The sequence below is a fragment of the Henckelia pumila genome, chromosome 3 (assembly GCF_033568475.1).
Source record: "Henckelia pumila isolate YLH828 chromosome 3, ASM3356847v2, whole genome shotgun sequence".
NCBI classification, from domain to species: Eukaryota; Viridiplantae; Streptophyta; class Magnoliopsida; order Lamiales; family Gesneriaceae; genus Henckelia; species Henckelia pumila.
Window position 1 is genome coordinate 175883896 of NC_133122.1, and position 22563 is coordinate 175906458.

The window sequence follows — 22563 nt, forward strand, 5'->3', positions numbered from 1 at the left end:
TAGATTGAGTTGAAGTCTTTGAAGATTGTGAAACCGACAGTCTTGATCAGTGTAGAAGAGTTGAGCCGGTATAGTATCGATGTCTTTCTTTATCGATTGATTGAACTTGACTTGGATATTGATTGAGGAATTGTTGTTTTCAGATTGAAGTTTTTGGAACGAAAAAGAAGAGGTATAAGATGACTTTGGAATAAAATATGACGATTAACTTGAATCCGGATTGATTCGAGTGTCCTAGAAGAAATCACATATTGCATGTTTATATGCTTATTTGAACTTATGATTGAATTGATGATTGAATGCATGAGATTTCATATGCATTCATTTTGAGCCGGTTTATTATTCATTTTGAATTAGACGATCTGGAGATTATAGTAGAGTGGCCTTGGTAGGCGATTTACTACAAGTGTCGATTAACTCACTATAATGCTCTAGAGTCTAGAGGATTAAAGTATACCTCATCCACCTCAAAAGGGGAGTTCGGTGTGATTGTTGGATATTTTAACCTCGGGATCCCAAACCGAAGAAAGAAAAAAGAATTCCTTTTGATTATCTAATCTGATAATCCAGAAGTTTTAAAGTCATGCATATCATTTTAATTCCGCAATTGAATGAATTAATTGAGGTATATGTGGAATTTGATTATATATCATGTTTTGATATATTATGTGATATTGTATGCTAGTCTCTTTTACTGGGAATATTATTCTCACCGGATTATCCGGCTGTTGTCTTTGTTTGTATGTGTACTTGGCAACAGGTGGGGCAGGATCAAGCCAGAGACATCTTGGATAGGTGGATGAGAGAATAGAAGTGAGGTTCTTGGTTTTAGGAGTTGAATTGAATTCAAACTCAATTTGTATTTTGGTATTGTAAACCTAGAATTTAAAAATGTTCTATTAGTTTGGATGAATGTATAAATCTAGAACTATTTTTTATGGATTATGCATGTTGAATAAGTTTATGCATATTGATTGGTTTGTGTTTTGATTGAGTTGGGATTTGAAATGTTGAAAGAAAACCAAAATTATTTTCTGGTACAGAGCATCTCGCTCGATCGGTTGAATCTTACCGATCGAGCGAGCACCCCTGTACCGAGGCAGAGAGTTGGGCATTTCTTGTCCGCTCGATCGGCAAGATTTTACCGATCGAGCGGAGGCCTTTTATTTTCTCGGCAGAGTCTTGGAAATTTTTGGCCGCTCGATCGGTAAGATTTTACCGATCGAGCGAGCACCCATTAAATTTTTTTTAATTTCTTAATCCTTATTGTTTAATTGAGTTGATTAATTGGATTACGGTTAATTAGATGATTAGAATCGAGGCCTCACAGCGACCCCCGATGCCTTTGGTATCAGCTTTGAGAGCCTGTCGAGCTCTATAGTCTGGCGGGGAAGGCTACCTTATCTATGCAGTTGATTTGTCCACTGAGAGCGTTGGGATAGAGAGCATTCCTATTGTGGATGAATTTCCAGATGTATTTCCAGATGAGATTCTGGGTTTTTCTCCTGCTAGGGAAGTCGAGTTTGGCATAGAGTTGATGCCGGGTACTTTGCTTATTTCTCGAGCACCGTATCGTCTGGCTCCGTCAGAGATGTGAGAGTTGAAGAATCAGTTACAGGATCTTTTGAACAAGGGGTACATTCGTCCTAGTGTATCTCCTTGGGGAGCTCCTGTTCTCTTTGTGAAGAAGAAGGATGGGTCTATGCGGTTGTGCATTGACTACCGTCAACTGAATCGAGTTACCGTGAAGAACAAGTATCCTTTTCCTCGTATCGATGACTTGTTTGATCAGCTGCAGGGTACTTCGGTTTACTCCAAGATCGAATTGCGGTCTGGGTATCATCAGATGAGAGTCCGAGATCAGGACGTAGCCAAGACTGCATTCCGTACGCGCTATGGGCATTACGAGTTTCTAGTGATGCCATTTGGTTTGACTAATGCGCCGGCTATGTTTATGGATCTAATGAACCGTGTCTTCAGGGAGTACTTGGACAAGTTTTTCGTGGTCTTCATTGACGACATTCTGGTGTATTCGCGTAATGCGGACGAGCATGTTTCTCACTTGCGGTTTGTACTGCAGACTCTTCGGGATGAGCAGGTGTACGCCAAACTGAGCAAGTGTGAGTTCTGGATGGATCGAGTGGTTTTTCTTGGCCATATCATATCCAGGGATGGGATTTCTATGGATCCGAGCAAGATTGAAGCTGTACTTAATTGGTCGCGTCCAACGACGGTCGCTGAGATCCGTAGTTTTCTGGGTCTAACAGGTTATTATCGTCGTTTCATTCTAAACTTCTCTCAGCTAGCTCGACCGTTGATGCAGCTTACCCGCAAGGGTGTTGATTTCGAGTGGTCCTCCGAGTGTGAGGAGAATTTTTGTGAACTTCGACGGCGGTTGACTTCTGCGCCAGTGTTGGCATTACCATCAGGATCTGGAGGGTATGTGGTTTACACAGATGCTTCTCTTCAGGGGTTGGGTTGTGTCCTGACTCAGAATGGGCATGTGATCGCGTACGCTTCTAGACAGTTGAAGTTGCACGAAGACAATTATCCAGTTCATGATTTGGAGTTGGCAGCCATTGTGTTCGCTTTGAAGATCTGACGTCATTATCTGTATGATGAGAAATTTGAGATCTTCACCGACCACAAGAGTCTCATGTATTTGTTCACTCAGACGGAGTTGAACATGAGGCAGAGGCGTTGGATGGATTTGCTTAAGGACTATGATTGCGAGATTAAGTACCATCCGAGAGCTTCTAATCTCACTGCTGATGCCTTGAGTCGCAAGGTACGACTATCCGCACTTCAGACTTGTTCGATGTCTAGTGCGATTAGAGATTGTTGTTCTTCAGGGTTTACCTTCAAGTATAAGAAAAGTATGCAGAGTATCCAGATGTTTGCGATATTATCTGAGTCAGTCTTGTATTCGCGGATTCGGGATGCTCAGATGTCTGATCTGAAGACCCAGCGTTTGGCTCGTCTAGCCAACGAGGGTAGTACGTCTGGATTTCACTATCAGTCAGATGGTTTTCTGTGTTTGTCTGGTAGACTTGTGATTTCCAGGATGAAGAGTTGCGAGAGGAGATCTTGTCTCAGGCACATTGCACCAAGTTGAGTATTCATCCGGGGAGCAACAAGATGTACAAGGATCTACGTACTCGGTTTTGGTGGAAGGAGATAAAACGCAGCGTGTATCAGTATGTTTCGAGATATTTGGTGTATCAGCAGGTCAAGGCAGAGCACTGACAACCTAGAGGTTTGCTTCACAGTCTGCCTATTCCGGAGTGGAAATGAGAGTTTATCACGATGGATTTATTGACCCATTTGCCGATGTCCTCGAGGAATTGTGATGCTATCTGGGTTGTGGTGGACCGACTCACCAAGTCAGCGCATTTCATTGCCTATAGCCGAGAGTACACTGTGGATCGTATGGCCCGTTTGTATGTTCAGGAGATCGTTCAACTTCATGGAGTGCCTGTGAGCATTGTCAGCGATCGAGACCCCAGGTTCACTTCTAGGTTCTGGGGGAGTGTTCAGCATGCGATGGGCACTACTCTTAGCTTGAGTACTGCCTATCATCCGGAGACAGATGGTCAGTTAGAACGCACTATCCGTACTTTGGAGGATATGCTTCGAGCTTGCACTATGGACTTTGGTACAGCCTGGCAGGATCATTTGCCATTGATCGAGTTCGCGTACAACAACAGCTATCATACTAGCATTGGAATGGCACCTTTTGAGGCATTGTACGGGCGACATTTTCGTACTCCACTCTTCTGGGAAGAAGTGGGGGAGAGACAGGCTGAGGAACCGGAGTTTATCCAACAGGCAGTAGATATTTTTGATCAGATCAAGAAACGGATTAAGACTGCACAGGATCATCAGGCTAGCTATGCTAACACTAAGCGTAGGCCTCTGCAATTTGATGTTGGGGAGAAAGTGTTTCTGAGGGTGTCACCTTTCCGCAGGATTCTCAGATTTGGCCTTAAGGGCAAGTTGTCTCCCAGGTTCATCGGTCCGTTTGAGATCTTAGAGAGCATTGGCGATTTGGCTTATCGTCTGGCATTGCCACCGTATCTGTCCAGTAGTCACGACGTGTTCCACGTATCTCTGTTGCGATGGTATGTGGCAGATCCGTCTCATATTCTGCAGCGGTCTGAGGTTCAGGTGGATAAGAATTTGACTTATATTGAGAGACCTATTTGTATCCTGGATCATAAGGATAAGGTTTTGCGGAATAAAGTCATTCCCCTGATGTTAGTTCAGTGGCAGCGCCGAGGCACTGAAGAAGCCACTTGGGAGCTCGAAAGCAGGATGCACAGAGAACATCCTGAGTTATTTTGTTTTCATTTTTGAGTTGTATTAAGTTGTAAACTCTGTAAATTTTGCATTTGAATAAAAGAATGTTTTTGCATCTTGTTTTACATTCAGTACTTAAGATCTGATTTCGAGGACAAAATATCTTATGTGGTGGAGAATATAGTAGCCCATTTCCAATTTACAATATTAAATGGTTAATTATGTTTAGATCTAATAAATATTTTATTAACAAGAACACATGGCATGAGAATGAGCAAGGGTTGATGGATTTGACCATGGGCTCGGGTCGGTCATGGTTGATCAACTAGGGCTCGGGCATGTGTTTGTGCTTGGCTCGGGTCGGGGCTTAGGGTGCTCAAGAAAGTGATGTGCAAGGCCAAGGCAGTGTTCGGTCATGGGAAGAACACATGGTACTCAGGTCGGGAATGAACACGTGGCTAGAGCTAAAGCACGATTAGTGTCCTGCCAGGTGTCATGCACTCGGTTGACACCTGTCTCGGCTCATCCTCTATAAATAGGAGTCGAGGGTTAGGTCATTTTACACTATTTCATCTCACTTCTTAGTTCTACTTAGACCAAGGAGTAGCTCGGGAGATCGGGAAAGAGTAGCTCGGGAGTTCGGGAAGGAGTAGCTCGGGGCTTGACCAGGTGCAGCTCAGGTCGGGCTTGACAAGGAGCAGTTCAGGTCGGGCTTGACCAGGAGAAGTTCAGGTCGGGCTTGAAGGGAGAGGCCAGGTCGGGTCAGTCTTGAGACCAGGTCGGGTCGGGGCTTGAACCTAAGGCAACTAGGGGTTGTCTTCTTCCAGCTTAGTTTAGACTTCGGTGTGAGGTACGAAAGTACTGTTCGAGATATCCTGACTGAGTATGCATGTATTATGTGACTGCATGATTTATATGTCATTGATTTATGCTGCATACATTTGCATATTGAGCTATCTCGTTCGAGATGTCTATAGTAGGTTTTTATCCTATCCTGTTAGTGGTTGGACTTCCATCGATTTGGGTCCAGCATATCCACTGGTATTTTGGTATGGGAGCCACCTCCTGAAGCGACGGCACAGCGTGCTACATACCAGGGCCCGGTCTATCTTTGTTATCTGATCCTTGACCTCGAGTTTATAGGGAGTTCACTTTGCATGCATGTATACTCATACTCTCATGCTGAGCGTTTTATGCTCACGTCTCGTACTCTGTGTTTCTGGACACCCTATTCCATGGGGCAGGTTTGCGATTGGAAGAGGCGGGTGGATCCAAGAGGGGCTAGGCAGTGGTTGGTCAGCTGGATCTTCGCCCGGGTTTTATTTCTGTTGTTTTTGGGTTGATACAGCTTTCGATTTGGTTGTATAAACTATTCGGATATTTACAAATTCCTTTTCTTGGGATTGTATTATTGTTTATGGTTTCTTCAGCTTATTTTTGATTTCTATTTAATTAAGTTAATTGCATGCCTAAGTTCTGTTTAGTAGGTGATCCAGGTAAGGGTCACTACAGCTTCTGTCCTCTTTGTCACTTTCATAATGACACGACAAGTCATGCTTTATTTGCTTGTCCGGTGGTTAAATCTAGATGGAAGGAAACGGAGTTCTGGTCGTTACTTAAACAAGTCCGGCACCTTGTTGCGTGGGACGTTTGCCACTGGATGCGCGATAATCTGAGAACTCCTCAGTTTGAATTATTTGTTATGTGTACCTAGGCATCTGGACTAAGCGTATTCGCCTTGAGCATGACAAAGATTCTCGAGCAGATTTGGGTGGTATTGATTGGTGTTTTGTTTTGCTAAAGGAATTCCGGAGAACGAGAAGGGCTCTCAACACTGTTTTAAGATTGGAGACTTGTGAGTCTCCATGCTCATGGTCAGCTCCTCCACTCAATCTTCTTCGTCTGGCCGTTGATGCTGCTTATAATGAAAATATCAATGGTTTTGCGATTGGTGGAGTGGTCAGAAATCATAAGGGTCAGTCGGTTCTAGTGTTTGGTAGAAGGATTCGGAAACCACCATCTATTGTGTTTGCAGAACTTGAGGCCATTCATGGCGGTTTACTTACAGCGCAGGAAAATAATTTACAAATTCACCTTACTTCATCGAACTCCTTTTTGGCAGTGCAAGCAGTCACTAAGCCAAAAGAGGATTGTAGTTATGCTGGTGCTCTTGTTGCAGATATCAAACTTTTGCTTGGTCCAGCGGTTACTCGTTATCTCAGACACATTCGAAGATCAGCTAATGTAGTAGCTCATTCTCTTGCTGTTTTTTCCATTTCTTCCCCATCACCGTTTGTTTGGGCGCGAGGCAGTTTTCCTTTTTGGTTGATAAATATTGTAATTAAAGACCTCTCTTGATTTATTTATGATTACAAGGTTCTTCCATAAAAAAAAATCAACCCTAAAATAAATATTTCTATTATATTATATGTAAAAATATTAATATCCATAAATATTAATGTAGGAGTATAAATTAAACCCTTGAAATTAAAAAAATATAAGAATATTAAAGTAAAAGATAAATTTTTGTTTATGGCTTTAATTGAATTGCAATAAATCAAATATAAATAAATCTTAAAAAGAACAAAACTACAAACTAAAACTTACCGTATTAATATAAAAATTTAGAATTACAAATATATATTTACAAAATTTGTAGATTATAAATTAAACCCTTGATATTTTTATATATTTAAGAAGGAGAAAATTTTAAATAATGATTATACAAATTTAATTAATAATGATAATATATATTAGTTTTGTTATGCTGCCCATCTAAAATGCCCACATATAATGCCCACCTAATATGAGTTTGATTATTATGATAAAAAGATTTAAAATTAATAAATTTGATGGCTTAGTAGATTATTTCATTTATTAATATATATTAAGTGAACAAATTATATAATTGATACTATGGTAATAAGTCAATGACTCATTTCATATTCTTCGTCCTGATTATATAATGTAGCTTTCTTTCACATATATTAAAAAAATCATCGACAAATTTTTTTTTGTAAAATTCCTATTTTATACCTTTTAATATATTCAAAAAATGAATGCACAATTTTCAAGGTATATTTAATGGGGGTAGAGTGTAAAAATTATTACTAAAATGGTATATGCCTATAAATTTGAGACAAAAAAAAAAACAAACGCGACCTATATAATTGGGACGTGGGAGTATTATCTAACTTGAATGCTTTTTATTTTAATCATATTAAGATGCATTTTCATTTTTATCATTTCACTTGTATATTATTTTTATTTTGATAATTTAACTTGTATTTATTTTAATTTTTGATCTTTTTTATGACCGACAAACATGATACACTATGGTAAAAAAAGATCAAAAAAAATAACATACAAGTTAAATGACAAAAAATAAAAATAATATACAAGTTATATGACTACAAATAAAAATATATATACCGCAACAGAACCAATTTTTTTTTTAAAATCTTTTGATTTAAATGATCAAAATAAAAACAATATACGAGTGACATATCTAAAAATAAAAATGCATCGTAATATGACTAAAAATAAAAAAAAAACATTCAAGTTACAAGAATGAAAATACAAATCCACCATTAACATGACAAAAAGTGAAAATAAAATGATCATTATATTATTTTAGTTGATTTTCACAATGAATAATTCAATTTTATATGATTTTTATTATGAGGCATTGAAAATCCTATTTTTCTTTTGAGGAGGTTAAAATCCTACTAAATATAAATATAAAAAATAATAAATAGATATATTATAAAAACAAAATTATGTCACCACGTGCGTAGCACGTGCTGTTTACTAGTTTGCTTTAAATACACAAATCCAAACCTAATCGTTCATTCCGTTCTTGTAAAAAAAAAATATTTGAACCCCTGATCCATAAAAAAATGATTTTGCACTCTTTGGGCCCATATGTTTTTCCTCGGATTAAAGTCGATATAAATCATTGAAAATACAAAAATAATACATGATATTTTGAACATAAATTTTTCAAATTTTGTACTAATATATGATTTTCAAGTCTTCAATGATATACGCAAGTATTGGTCTTAATTACATATTTGTATTTTTTTTTTGAATGAACGGTACAAAAACATTGAAAATTTGATACTAATATATGATTAAAATACCAGCTGTTTTGGATCTGGTACTAATATATGATTATTGAGTATCTAAATATGTGTTGCAAGTTAACAAATAAAGTTGCTCAAATTATGTACTCAAAAAACTAGTTAGTGATTAAATATCATATATTGGTGTCATATTTCAATGTTTTGTATCGATTTTCACCCGTAAAACAACATTTGAGCTCAGGGAGTACAAAAACATTTTGGTGTGGATCAGAAAGTGCAAACATATTTTCTTCCTAACATGAATTGAGTGCAAATTTGAGTTTGTATTTGGATATTTATAGCAAATTTGTTTTAAGAAAATTTGTCCTTAATTTAACATATAAATATAACAATTAAAGTAAACTTTCATAAATATGAAATAATTAATAAATTAAATTGCTATGATTTTAAACTTGTTATGTATTATGATATTTTTTTAATATAATAATTAGTCACAATCTTAGCCAGTCACAACCAATCTAGAGAATCTTGAGTGCGAGGGTATTTGCACGGCGGAAATTAGAGCGTGACTGAAAAAGCCGGAGGTCATAGATATTATTCATGTCCATTGACCGGTTAATAAAACTCATTATATTGTTCGTTTACTTTTTTCTTCCCATTCACCTTTTCTTTGAGTGAATGACGAGTTTTCTTCTTGGTTGATTAAACTTGTAATGAACAATGTGACTTAATAATATTACGAATTTTTCCGTCAAAAAAAATATTTAATATGATGATTTTTTAATTTATCGCTCCATTCAGACTTTCCTAACAAAAAAAAATAAAAAGAAAAAAGACAAATATCACTTAATTCATTTGTTGTTAGGATCGAAAAACAATGTAGAAGGGGTGAATACACTTTTCAAAACTTAAAATTAACTTCGATCTGTTTTTTGAAATAAAACAGAAGATTTGATTGCTTAAAACTTTGTTCTGCTCGAAAGATCAGATTAAATCAAGCGAAAAAATCTTCCTCGCAGAATTGAACTTGAAAAGCTAAGGCAGATCAAAATAAAGTAAATGCAGTAAGTAAAAGGGAAAGAAAATTTTTATGGATGTTCAGAGCTTAATCTTCTACGTCACCTCTTCTTCTGTTTTCAGAAGGATTCCACTAGAAGGGTTGGATTTATACAACGCTTTGTACAAATCCAATCCAATCAACCCTTGAAAAGAACTGCTAACTACACTCTCTCGAAACAGATCAAACTCTGTTCGAGTTACAGAAGGAAGCCACAAGAATGTGCTTCAAAAACTTGATCTGGAAAGCTACAAATAGCTTTGATCTGGATCTTTCTTGATGTTAATTTCTTTGAGCTCGATCGATCTTGATAAATTATGTAACTCAAAGCTTCGAAACTTTGATCTGGTAATATGAGTTTCTGAGTTAGAATGTAGAGTGAAGGCTTTATGATTTCTCAGATGAGTTGGAATGCAATTTTGAATTCGTGGTTTTTTCTGTTGTTCACTTTTGCTTCCTTTTTTGAATCTTCATCATCATCGCATATTTATAATCTTCAAAAAATAGCCAGTGAGCCGCCAACATTTTCTGAAAATGAGCCACCAACATATCTCATAAATTTTCTCACAAATCTTGACTTTGTGAAAATCTTGCCAACGTTCAAATCTTCAATAAATGATTGTCTTTTAGCTCAACAAACTTTTGAAATAATAGCAAAAACTGAAGCTTTCATCCGGTTGTTTGATCTGATTTGGCTGAAGACATTCGAGCTTGATTTGGGTGAAGAGTAAGTATTTGATCTTGGCCGAATATACTTTAGTTAAGAATGATTTGAACTTGATCTGGTATTCTGGTTAAATATATGCCATGGGTAAGATCGATCTGGATAGTTCTTCTATCAAGTTTGATCTGGTCCGATCTATTTTCCTTGGAGTTTTGATCGATCTAAAATAACAATTGCAAGTTGATCTGAACTGTTCTCGAAAACTTGATATGATAATTTTGTCTTGTCCATAATTACCTTTTTAGTACTTGGTTTTGTTTGATCTAAATTTATCACCAAAACTTTTAATCACCAACGTTTGTGATAAAAAAAATAAAAAAAACCTTCACAACAATATCAAATTAAATTTTCATAATATACGTTATATCTATGTTCTAGTTAAAAAAATACTTAAAACATATATGTTGGTTAATCCACTGTATTAATAATTTCATATTTATGTAAAATAAAAATATTCTTCTGAAAAAAATTCATGATAAACTAATAAAATAATAAAAAAATTTACTAAACTCCACAACATTTTTTATTGTTATTTATTACTTTCTTTTTTTCAATTATTTAAACTCATATCAAACACCATACCATTTATCACACTATATCATTTATCATTATCTTTCATTTTCTCACACTCTTTCTATACGTCCTTAATTGACTTATTTTATCACATGAACCAAACAGTAGCTTGAAGCTACAACAATCATGGGTGTGCTCTAGAGACTGGACATATGGTAAACTTGAATTGCTGGACTTCCTTGTTGGGCCTGGCCCGTTGTGGTGCACGTGACACAATATCTACATCTACAACCTATAAATGTTACCAACACAAAATGATGTCATAAATTCAATAATTTTATGTGAATGCTGACAAGTGACAACTACATGGTTATGGTCGAATCAGTAATGATCACCTGCACCCTAGGGTGCAGGATTTTTCGTGTGCGACCAGCCGACCGGATTTTAGTGTTTTTTTACACTAAAACCCGGTACCGGGTTTTAGTGTTCGCACACGAAAAATCCTGCATCCTAGGGTGCAGGTGATCAAAATTAATGGTCGAATTACATATTTATTACATATAATATAATTATGAATCTGCTGAGAGGACCGATTAAAAAGAAAAAAACGAAAATTTATATATATATATATATAAAATTTATATATATATATATATGAGGACTTTTCAGCTGCCCAACAATATTTCTTCACTTCGTCCCGTTGTTTTTTTTTTCGCATAACTAAAACACGGTACCGAATTTTAGTGATCGAAGACGAGTTGAACATCATTGGTTGGACAACTGAAAATTTCTATATATATATATATATATATATTTATATAAAGTTTAAAAATATAGCATAATTTATCAAAACGAAATGCACCATAGTTATTCAATTTATTTAAGCATTCGCTGTTAGAGTTTACTAAGCGCGATTTAAAAAAATATAAATAGTGTTTTAAGGAAAGAAGGAATCATATATTGTAGAAACCGATGGAATAATATTATTTGATATATTTCCAAGAATGAATACAAGACTAGTTTATATACAACTAAAAAACCTAAGAGATAAAAGGAAAATACAAAATATACAGAAGATAATATAGAATATATTCCAAGATATAGAATATATTCCAATAGGCCCCCTCAAGATGGTGAGCTCATAGAGACACCAATCTTGGAACATAGGAGATGCAGACGAGCACTGGGAAGCGGCTTTGTCAGAGCATCAGCCAGCTGATCAGATGACGATACATGAGAAACTCGAATTTGTTTACTCTGAACCAGCTCGCGAACAAAGTGATAATCCAGGGCAATATGTTTCATGCGAGAATGAAAAACAGGATTAGCATAGAGATAAGTGGCCATAATATTGTCACAGTAGATGGAGACTGGAAAGAGGCCAGCAGCAACCCCAAGTTCAACAAGAAGTGATCGAACCCATTGTATTTTAGCAGCTGTAGATGCAATGACACGATATTCGGCCTCAGTAGACGAGCGAGCAACAGTCCCCTGCTTTTTGGAGCTCCACGAAATGGGAGTTGAACCTAAGAACTCAATATAGGCACCAGTGGAGGTGCGATCATCAGGATCACCAGCCCAATCTGCATCACAGTAGGCATGCAAGGTCGGAGAAGAATGCCTTTGAAGAAGAAGACCATAAGAACGTGTACCATTTAAGTAGCGCAGGAGACGTTTGACTGCACCCCAGTGCAAGGAAGAAGGAGAGTGCATGAACTGAGATAATTTGTTAACAGCAAAGGCAATGTCAGGCCGAGTAAAAGACAGATATTGCAGACTCCCTACCGTTTGACGATACAGGGTGGCATGAGCAGGGGAAGAGCCATCCTGCAGGTGCAGAGCTGCAGTCGTGGCAAGAAGAGTTTGAACTGGTTTGGAGTCAGTCATATTTGTCCGGGTGAGAACATCAAGAAGATATTTTTTCTGCGATAGAAAAAGGCCCCCTGCATATGAAGCAACCTCCATACCTAAAAATACGATAAGGAACCCAGATCTTTGACAAAAAAACGACGGCTTAGGCGATCGATGAAGCCCTAGAGAGCACCAGAATTATTTCCTGTGAGAATGAGATCATCAACATAGACAAGGAGATACATAGTAATATCGCCAGAACGATAAATAAATAGAGACGTGTCAGCGAGAGAGCAAGTAAAGCCAACACTGATGACAAACTGATGAAGCACAGTATACCAAGCGCGCGATGCCTGTTTGAGACCATAGATTGCCTTGTTCAGTTTACAAACATAGGAGGGTAGCGAATCATCAACAAAACCAGGCGGTTGAGCCATATAGACACAGTCATCCAATTGACCTTGCAGGAAAGCATTATTCACATCCATTTGACGAAGAGACCACCCATTAGAGATAGCCAGAGACAACAAAATGCAAACAGTAGTGGGCTTCGCCACAGGACTGAAAGTATCAGAGTAATCAAGACCTGGACGCTGATGAAATCCCTTTGCAACAAGGCGAGCCTTGTAGCGATCAACAGAGCCATCCGATTTCCGTTTAAGCCGAAACACCCATTTGCAGCCAACCACATTCTGAGAGACGTCAGAGGGAACAAGATCCCATGTGTGATTACGAAGAAGAGCATCAAACTCCTCAGACATGGCTGCACGCCAGCGAGGGTTCTTGAGAGCGGAAGTATGTGTGGTTGGTTCAGATGTAGTGAAGTCAGGAACAACGGTGAGGCCAAAACGAGAGTTGGGTTTGAAGATATTGTTTCTGGAGCGAGTAACCATAGGATGCGTGTTGGATGGTTGGGTAGGGGGGACGACCGTTTGGTTGAGTGGAGGTGGAGGTGGATTTTCGGTCGTGATAGGTGGCGGGTTCAGGGGTGGTGTAACAGAGGTGCAGGTGTTTGGCACATGACACGGCTCAAGTGGACAAGGTAGTGAAGGAGCAGCAGCCAGGGAATCCTCCATCGGCACATTAGACGGCACTCCCAGAGATGAACCTGCACCAGAACCACCACTGGCAAAGGGAAATTCAGACTCGACAAAGACAACATGACGCAAGACGAAGATTTTGCCAGATGATAACTCAAAAGACAGGTAGGCACTCTGTGTGAGGGAGTAACCAAGGAAGACACAAGGTGATGAGCGTTGGGTAAGCTTGTGGGAAGAATATGGGCGAAGCCAGGGGTAGCAAAGGCAACCAAAGATACGAAGTTTAGAGAGGTTTGGGGGGACACCGAGCAGGCATTCGAAGGACGACTTGTAGGACAAATTGCATTTAGGAAGTCTATTGATGAGGTAAACTGCTGTGGCAAAGGCAAAAGGCCAAAACTTGGTAGGGACAGACGCATGATGGAGAAGCGCTAGACCAGTTTCAACAACATGACGATGACGACGTTCAGCGAAGCCATTGTGTTCAGGAGTATGGGGAGGGGTGGTCAGATGAGAAATCCCATGCAGACTAAGAAAGTCTTTGAGAGCAAGGAATGTGACCATTATCAGTGTATAGGGTGAGAATGAGACGACCAAAATGTTTTTCCACAAGTGACTTGAAACACCGAAAAACAGGGAGAACGTCCGACTTATGTTTTAAAAGATAAAGCCAAATATATTTGCTGTAGTGAGCAACAAAGATAACTAAATATTTATAGCCATCACTAGAAAGAACAAGGGAGGTCCAGACATCAGAAAAAATAAGTTCAAGAGGAAATTGAGAGGATAATGAAGAATCATGAAAAGGTAATTTATGACTTTTATTGCACTAACAAGAGTTACAATTAAAACGACGCAACGGAGAATTAAAGGACGACAATGACTTAGACACTACTAATTGACGTAGGACTCGATCAGATGGATGACCTAGACGATGATGCCAGACGGGCTGAGACACAAAATAGGAGGTAAATGCCAGTGGTGAAGACGGTGTGGGCGCAGACCAGGAGTAGACACCATCTTTAAGTGGACCCTGATGGAGAATTGCCCCGGTGCGATGGTCCTTCACCTGAAAAGCAGAGGAAGAGAAAACAACCAGGACGTCATTAGATTTACACAGTTGTGAAACTGATAAAAGATTCTTCTGAATTGAGGGCACACACAAGGCATGAGGAAATTGAAGAGAAGCAGGAGTAATGGGTGGTGAGAGACAACCTGTGTGGGTGATGGGAAGACCAGTGTCGTCACCAACAATTACACCATCAGAACCCACATAAGGATCATGCATTGAGAAATTGGCAAGATCAGATGCCACATGATGAGTGGCGCCGGAGTCAAAAATCCAGTCAGACAGAGAAGACGGTGCAAACGAGTAAGCCGCTGGGGAAGCAGAAGGACCAGAGGCGGAATAAGACTGCCCAGAAGCTACCATAGGAGCTGGTAGATACTGAAAATCCGGGCAGCGTTTGGCATAATGCCCCTGACGACCGCAGAGCTGACAACGCCCAAGATAGGGACAAGGGACATGCTGTCCGTTTGCTGACGGAGATGATTGCTGCGGCTGCCGCGAAGCCCAGCCGCCAGGGTGGCGGATGGGTTGGTGGTGCGCGACGGGGGCGTTAGTCGCGACGGGCGGTGAACGGCGGAAGCCCCCAGTCGATCTGGCAGACGGATTGGCGGTGATCGGAAGTGTGATCTGGGTGTCCCTGCGAGCAGCCAGATGAGCTTCATGATTTAGGAGTTTATCATGTAACTCCTCAAACGATATTGCAGAATCACGGGCTTGAATAGCATGAGCAAGTCCTTTATAATCATCATCCAGACCATGAAGAACTTTGATGGTGAGATCCTCGATGTCGACAGGTGCATTCATGAGAGCCAGTTCATCAGCTTTGGATTTGATGAACTGCATGAATTCGGTGATGGACTGGTTGCCCTTGATTGGATTGCGAAGTTGCGTCTTTAACTGGGTTATGCGACCACGGGAGGGATTGCCATAAGTGAGGGCAAGGGTGTTCCAAGCATCTGCGGATGTGGTGGCAGTAGCAATAAACGGAATCAATGACGGAGATAGTGATCCAATGATAATATTCAATATCAGTTGATCCTGGCGGATCCAAGCGGTGTACGCAGGATTCAGCGTTGAAGTGGTATCGGTTGTAACTAATTTGGCTGGACAGAGATGAGAACCATCAACAAATCCAAGCAGATCATGACCAGTAAGAAGGGTCGTGAATTGCAGACGCCATGAGAGAAAGTTGGAGGAGGTGAGCTTCAAAGGCGCATGAGCAGCAGCATTGAAGGAGATCGGAGTGGCAGGGGCAGCAGCTGGAGTGGCGGCGGCGGCCATGGAAAAATGGCAGCGGCGGCTCGACGAAGAGGGAGGTCGGCAGCGGCTAGGGTTAAGGATATTTTAGTGGCGTATGCCAAAGGCTCTGATACCATGTAGAAACCGATGGAATAATATTGTTTTGATATATTTCCAAGAATGAATACAAGACTAGTTTATATACAACTAGAAAAGCTAAGAGATAAAAGGAAAATACAAAATTCAAAATATACAGAAGATAATATAGAATATATTCCAAGATATAGAATATATTCCAATATATATACCTTTGAAAAATAACAACTCTCGATCTGTCTGGAGACGAGAAAAACACCGTCTTTGATCTGAGAGTAGAAGATATATGAGGTAGAAGGATATCTGCTGAATTATAAGTGTAGCAAAATCTCAAGGGCGAATATAAGACAATTTTTTATTCTTTTTTTTTTTTATTGTTATAAATAGTGTTTTAAGGTTTGTACATAAATAATTCTATAAGAATCATTGAAAATCTATAAAAAATTTGGATACCTATATATATTTATCAAGTTTTAAAAATTCAAGTTTAAACATCACTTGAATCTTTAACTCTACAAAAATTTAATTTGCATATCATTGTAGAGTTTATAAAAGTCTTTAGCTTTACCAATAATAATAATAATAACTAGTAAACTTGGCCGTGTGTAACGAAATATTTTCTGCTACGATCACTTTCTTATCACTTCTGATCAACATGTTATTGGAGAAAAAAATCATTTGAAAAATTAGAAATCAAATGAAAAATATGATGAAATTGAAAATCCGTGAGGATAAATATAATTGAGTTAGTGCCTAGTGGGTTAGATAATTGATGTAGTTTTTTTTGTTTAAAAAAATGTGGAAGAAGAAGTGGGTGTGTAGTGGGATAATAATTGGAAAAGTGGAGTGAGATCGGGGGAATGAGGAATAAATTATAAATAAAAACAAAGACGAATGTGTGAAGCCAGAGGATAAAATGATCAAGAAAACATGGTATCCCATATTAGACTAAGAAAAACGGTTTTTAAAGGGCTCTCAACTTTTACAAGATAATATAGATTATAAAATTATAAAAGTGTACGACTCTAACCTCTATACGTCATTAAAAGTAATAAAATTTGCAATGATCCATTTTGACAAGTACGTATAAAACAATTTTATGAAAGTGATTTTTTTTAAAGAAAATCATATTAAATATTTTTTAAAAATAAATATATGGTTAGGCAACTATTTTATAAAAATATATATTTTTTAAAGTTGAAAAATGTTTAGACAAATATTATAACGAAAAAAAAATTCTATAGTTAAAAAAATTAAGAAAAATTTTGAATAACTAATCTGTAAAAATATGTAAATTATCTTTAACCGCGTTTTTTAAATTGTAAAAACATAAAAAAAAAATAAAAATAAATACATTTCAATTGTTCTGTAAAAACTGTACTAACACTTCTTTAAAAATATTTTTGAAAAATGTTTTACAAATATTTTATTCAAACACATACTTAAAATTATTTTCACTTATAAAACACTAAAAATATTTTTAAAATATTCGTCCAAACAATCTAGTTAAATTTACTCAAGATATATAATTGGAGAATTGGACCCATATTAGCATATGTTTGAATAACTCTAAAATATTAACTATTTATTTTATTTGAACCATTCTCAAACTTTAAATTTCTTAGAATCAACAGTTTCATAACATCCAAAAAAATTCAGATAAGAAAGCCAGTGACCAAGTTTTCATTTACACAGAATTTGCATAGGATGAGCCTTCATATTTTCCTTGCCACCTGTGAATAAATCAAATAATATAGAAAAGATTAGTTAATTGTAACTTGTAAGAAAAGAAGCTTATGGGAAGGGGGAAGTGAAAGGGAGAGCAATATGCAGACAGCAACCTGCGGTCTTCTTCATTTGGAATCTTGAGCTCCAAATCCTCTTTAAATGGCCGGAATACCTCGGTGATTTTGTCAATGTTTACAGCTTCAAGATTCAGGGGCTCCCACTGCAGTTATTTTGAGAAAATAAGGTGGCGGGTTAAGGGAGACGAGATACCAATTGATGTTCTTGATAGTTTTATTCGGAAGTTCATTTCTACAGTAGCATATACTTTCAACTAGGGGTGCAAACGAACCGAACATGTTCGTGAGCTTTACGAGCCCGCTTGATAAATATTTGATACGTATTCGAGCTTATCGAACTCGAGCCGAATTCGAACATGTTCGAACTTTTTTTCGAGCCGAGCTCGAGCCGAAATTACTCTGTTCGATAGTTCGCGAATAGTTCGAGAACCTTAATATTTAATTAATATAATATAATTATATAATAAATATATATATACATTTCGAACTTTTTCGAACTTTTCGAGCTTTTCGAACCATAATATCCGAATAGTTCACGAATAGGTTCGAATATTTCGAACCGAACTCGAACTCGAACTTCATTTTGAGCCGAGCTCGAGCCAAAATATTTGAAATTATCGAATTTCGAATTCGAGCTCGAACTCGAATATACTCTTATCGAGCCGAATTCGAACCTTAAAATTTTATCATTATTCGGCTCGATTCGGTTCGTTTGCACCCCTACTCTCAACTGCGAATGTTATTTTTCTGCAGCATCCATCGTATATTTTTCATCTGTTTGATTACACCTACCATGAATCATGGCCTGATTGACCATGTAAGGCGTATGACATATAATCAACAATTGAACAATCTAGCATGGGAGAAAAGATTTGAACTACAAATGTTTGGTGATATACGTTCATATAGAGAGAGATAGAGAGAGGCATACTTTTGGGGCGTTGTCCTTGTCAATTGTAAAAGCTCTGATACCCTTTGTAACAGAAAGTTTTGAAAAAGGGGATCGTTTAGATACACCGAAAACTATTGGAGTACACTTCATATCAGGAGAAGTTGCTTTGTAAATCATACCTCGTAAACATCTCCGGATATCATGGTCCTAAGAATGTTCATTGTGATTCTGAACTCTTTCTTTAGGCATTCAGCCAGAGATTGCTTCCTTCCTTCACGGATCTACAGATTTTCACAAGCACCATAAGTGGACAAGATTTTGAAGCTTGAAAGACTATAGACTAGTGGTTTTTTTTCTTTGAAAAAAATCATCTGAAATTGCCCAAGACCCTGATTTCTTTTGCCTTGACTAGATAGCTGTTACGTGTATAAATTTCAAACTGATCCCAATCATACTGCTGCAGAAGTGAGGCTTGGCAGAATCATTACCGACTGTAGTATTATCTTTAAGGAGGTAGGGGATGATCTCTTTAAGCTTTTGAGGAACGGAATGATCCAACCATTCCCCTCTTTGCTTGCTTCAACTTCCTAAAAATGTACGTGTAGATCCCCTAGACATTAAAAATTATAGAAAAACCTATATAAGATGAAAAAATAAAATCACTTACAAGTGATAATATGATCTCCTCCACTGAATCTTTAGAAAAACACTCGTCAATGACTGCAAATCTTGCACTACATAGGAAACAACTCGTAAATTCTGAGGCTTCTTAAATGAAAAAATATTTCGATGTTTGTTATAATTACTTGTTCAGGACACTGTTTTCATCAATCTGAGAGGTGATACTCAATTCATCGATGATTGGTTTGACAGCATTCTCTTCCCCGCTATTCAAACCTATCAGGCGTTTCTCTAGCTCAGGCAATTTCTAAGCAAAAAATGGCATGTATAAAGTTAATACAAAGATATGGTGTGAAAAATTTTAATCTGCAGCATAACCAGTGCCTTAAAATCAATAGGGTGCAGTTGTAAATTGGATATTCTGAGTTTTTATCAGAGAAGAAGCTGAATTTTGAATATGAGGCAACATTCCATGCAATGACAATATAGGCCCAGAGGCGTGACAAAAGGTATTGAAACCCATGCCTAATACTTCGGAAGCATATAAAAGCATGGAGATCTAACCTCAGATGGCACAAAATGAGTAGCCAAACCTGTTGCAACCAATTCTTTACCATTCAGCCTTGCCCCAGTTAAGCCTAAAAATTCCCCTACACAAACACATACATTATCAGCCACTCATTTGTGCATTATTGAAGCCAAGTAGTGGCCGAAAGGGCGGTCACCTCCCCCTTCCGAAAAGTTTTGTATTTTCATACAATAGAGTATATTTTTCTATATATATAAAATAAAAAATTAATTCCGTTTAAATTTCTATTTTTGCCCTCCTAAGACGAATTCTGTTGAGGAATAAGCACGGAAGTACAATTTCCTGTTTTAGAGTTTGCTCCCAATATGGCTTACCTAAATGCCCCTGAAGGCGGGAAAGCATGTATGAAAATCCACAGTCTGTATGAAAGCCAACACTTGCTTCTGGAGTAGCAAAAACCTATTGCAAACACATAAGAAGACAAGCCACAATGACTCAATGAGCAGACCCAGGAAACTGGAGACAGGGCGAGACAAGTAGAGAGAGTGATTTAATGTATGTTGTGGTGGTGAAACTTGCAACCACACATGAATTTTAAGTTCTTTTCCATGTGAGGGGACGCTCTTGCCCTTACGAAGCACGCCCTTGGACTCAATATATATATCAGAAACTAAGGACAAAAGCACGGGATACAGGTACTCACAGTTTTTTCCGTTACAACAGAAAACTTCATCGGGACCACGAAGGATGCGCCTCCACCCATGGAAATTCCATCAACTAAAGCAACCTTGCAACATAAAAAAACCCAAGCTCTACATCATAAACTCTACTGATAAACTAAAAGTATGATGTTTTTTCTTTCATAGATTATACCAGTGTTTTCTTGTGTGTATGGATATGATAGCAAAGCCAATACATCCTGTAAACTACTTCAACACAAGGGTCCTCTGATAGCAAAAAGGAAACAGGAGAAAATTGTCCCAAGTGAAATTCTAGGGATCTCAAAGCTACAAAAGGCGTGCATCACATTCTTTCATGAATTATGATCCACCTACTTGACATCCTTCCATTGTAGAACGTTTTCAAATCCCCACCAGCAGAAAAAGCGCGACCGGATCCCTGAAAAACATGAGAAACTTAAAAAAGACATTTAAATTCTTGAATCAAGTTAACATCCTCTGAGATCACTCTGAATTTAACCTTGAATATTATAAGCGCTGCCGTATCATCTTTTTCCCATTTTTCCAGAAACTTAGCTAGCAAAGCAACCTAAAGAAAACCAAGATAATTCTTCATCAACTTTAGAAAATAAAGAATTCGAGTTGTAAAAGAAAACAAAAACTAAAAAACTGATGCTTTGAAGATACCATATCGGAAGTAATGACATTCAATCGACGTGGTTCATTCAATGTAATCAATCTGACAAAACCGATTTCCTCGGTAAGAACAACCTAAAACCAATTCAATCACTCCAAGGTAAGCGAATTTGGAGGGGAGGCATGATATTAATAACTAATCCATGTGCTAACTGAAAATAAAATTACTGGTAAAAGATACACATGGTAAATCAATCAGATTCATCTTACAATCTGAGAGCTGAAAGCTTACCCCTTCGTCTCCCTTCACAATCTCTTGAGCCATATGTATCCTCAGCTGAGAAAGATAAAAAACAAGAAACTTAGAAGCCAACAGAAGGAAATGCAGACAAAGCTGCTGCAAAATGAAGGCAAAACTTAACTTATCATCTAAGAATAAAAAATGTTCACATCTTCTCAGGATTCAAAACTACCATCTCTAACAACGTTACGTTATTACATAATCTACTAGGCTAAACTACATCCACTCAAGACACGAAAATATAATCTATCTTCGACAGTATTCCAACACCAGCCTCCAACCAAGACCAGATATTGAGCAAAAAAAAAAATCGAACTAAGGAACCCATTCAAGAACGCCAAAAGCAAACACCCAATTAAATAACTAAGATAAAACGAGACCCATTTTCTCGAAATACATCGGGCATGAAAATTACAAGAATAAGATGAAACGGAAGAACAGCTTCAAAAAAATCTTAGATCAACTGAATTACGAAGTCAAGTTAGTTACCCTTTGCCAGCAAGAAGAAGAAATTATTATTTGGCTGGTGGTTCCTCTCTAGAATGAATGAAAATGTTATAGTGGGTGGGTATCATTTTAATGGAGTGGAGAAGAAGATCCACCAAACCCCGGGCGAGTAGGTTAGGCCAACCAAAACTTCAAACTGGTTTTTCAAGATGTATTTATATCATTTTCATTTTTTTTGTTTTTAGAAAACTGATATAGGCAGGTAAGTTGTGCCGTTTTTTTTTTTTGGAAATTGTCATAAAATTTCCTAAAGTAAACATAAATTTCTTCTCAGTCCCTCATCAGTAAACATGCATTTGAGCTCCCTGACACACATTGTTTCTTTGTTTGAGCTTCTTATATGTGTATATTTACATATTTATCCTCCACAATTATGTTTGTCTTCTTCTCAAAATGGTTTTTAATTTTCTCTCTCCTATATTATATTGCATGATTGTGCATTTCATCGTAAGATTTTTGTAAGTTTTTTTTTTTATCATTTTAAATATTTTCTTTATTACTCCCAAAAATATATATATACATATAATTTCTACTTGTTCTATTTCAATTTTTTTTAAATATTACAATATATTTAAAAAACGATATTTATTTATTCAAAAAATGTGATCATTTCTAGTTT

At 37.5% G+C, this 22563-nt stretch overlaps 1 protein-coding gene across 1 annotated transcript; it reads right to left on the reverse strand.

Annotated features, from left to right (window-relative positions):
- Positions 1 to 17548: 17548 nt before the first annotated feature.
- Positions 17549 to 22068, reverse strand: LOC140890972 (3-hydroxyisobutyryl-CoA hydrolase-like protein 5). The gene is made up of 16 exons (XM_073299165.1): positions 21927 to 22068; positions 21429 to 21473; positions 21188 to 21271; positions 21021 to 21089; positions 20876 to 20939; positions 20694 to 20767; positions 20524 to 20607; positions 20195 to 20279; positions 19856 to 19941; positions 19477 to 19598; positions 19338 to 19404; positions 19159 to 19257; positions 18850 to 18951; positions 18710 to 18751; positions 17815 to 17921; positions 17549 to 17706 (listed from the first exon to the last, which is right to left on the reverse strand). The coding sequence occupies exons 2-16, from the start codon at positions 21459 to 21461 to the stop codon at positions 17661 to 17663; spliced, it is 1164 nt and encodes a 387-aa protein (XP_073155266.1). The 5' UTR covers positions 21462 to 21473; positions 21927 to 22068; the 3' UTR covers positions 17549 to 17660.
- Positions 22069 to 22563: the final 495 nt, after the last annotated feature.

Coding starts and splice junctions, on each gene's coding strand:
- LOC140890972 (XM_073299165.1), bottom strand. CDS start 21,461: ATGGCTCAAGAGATTGTGAAGGGAGACGAAGGG. Junction 21,272..21,428: donor TTGTGAAGGGAGACGAAGGG/GTAAGCTTTCAG, acceptor AATTGGTTTTAG/GTTGTTCTTACCGAGGAAAT. Junction 19,258..19,337: donor AGGAGATCATATTATCACTT/GTAAGTGATTTT, acceptor GTACATTTTTAG/GAAGTTGAAGCAAGCAAAGA.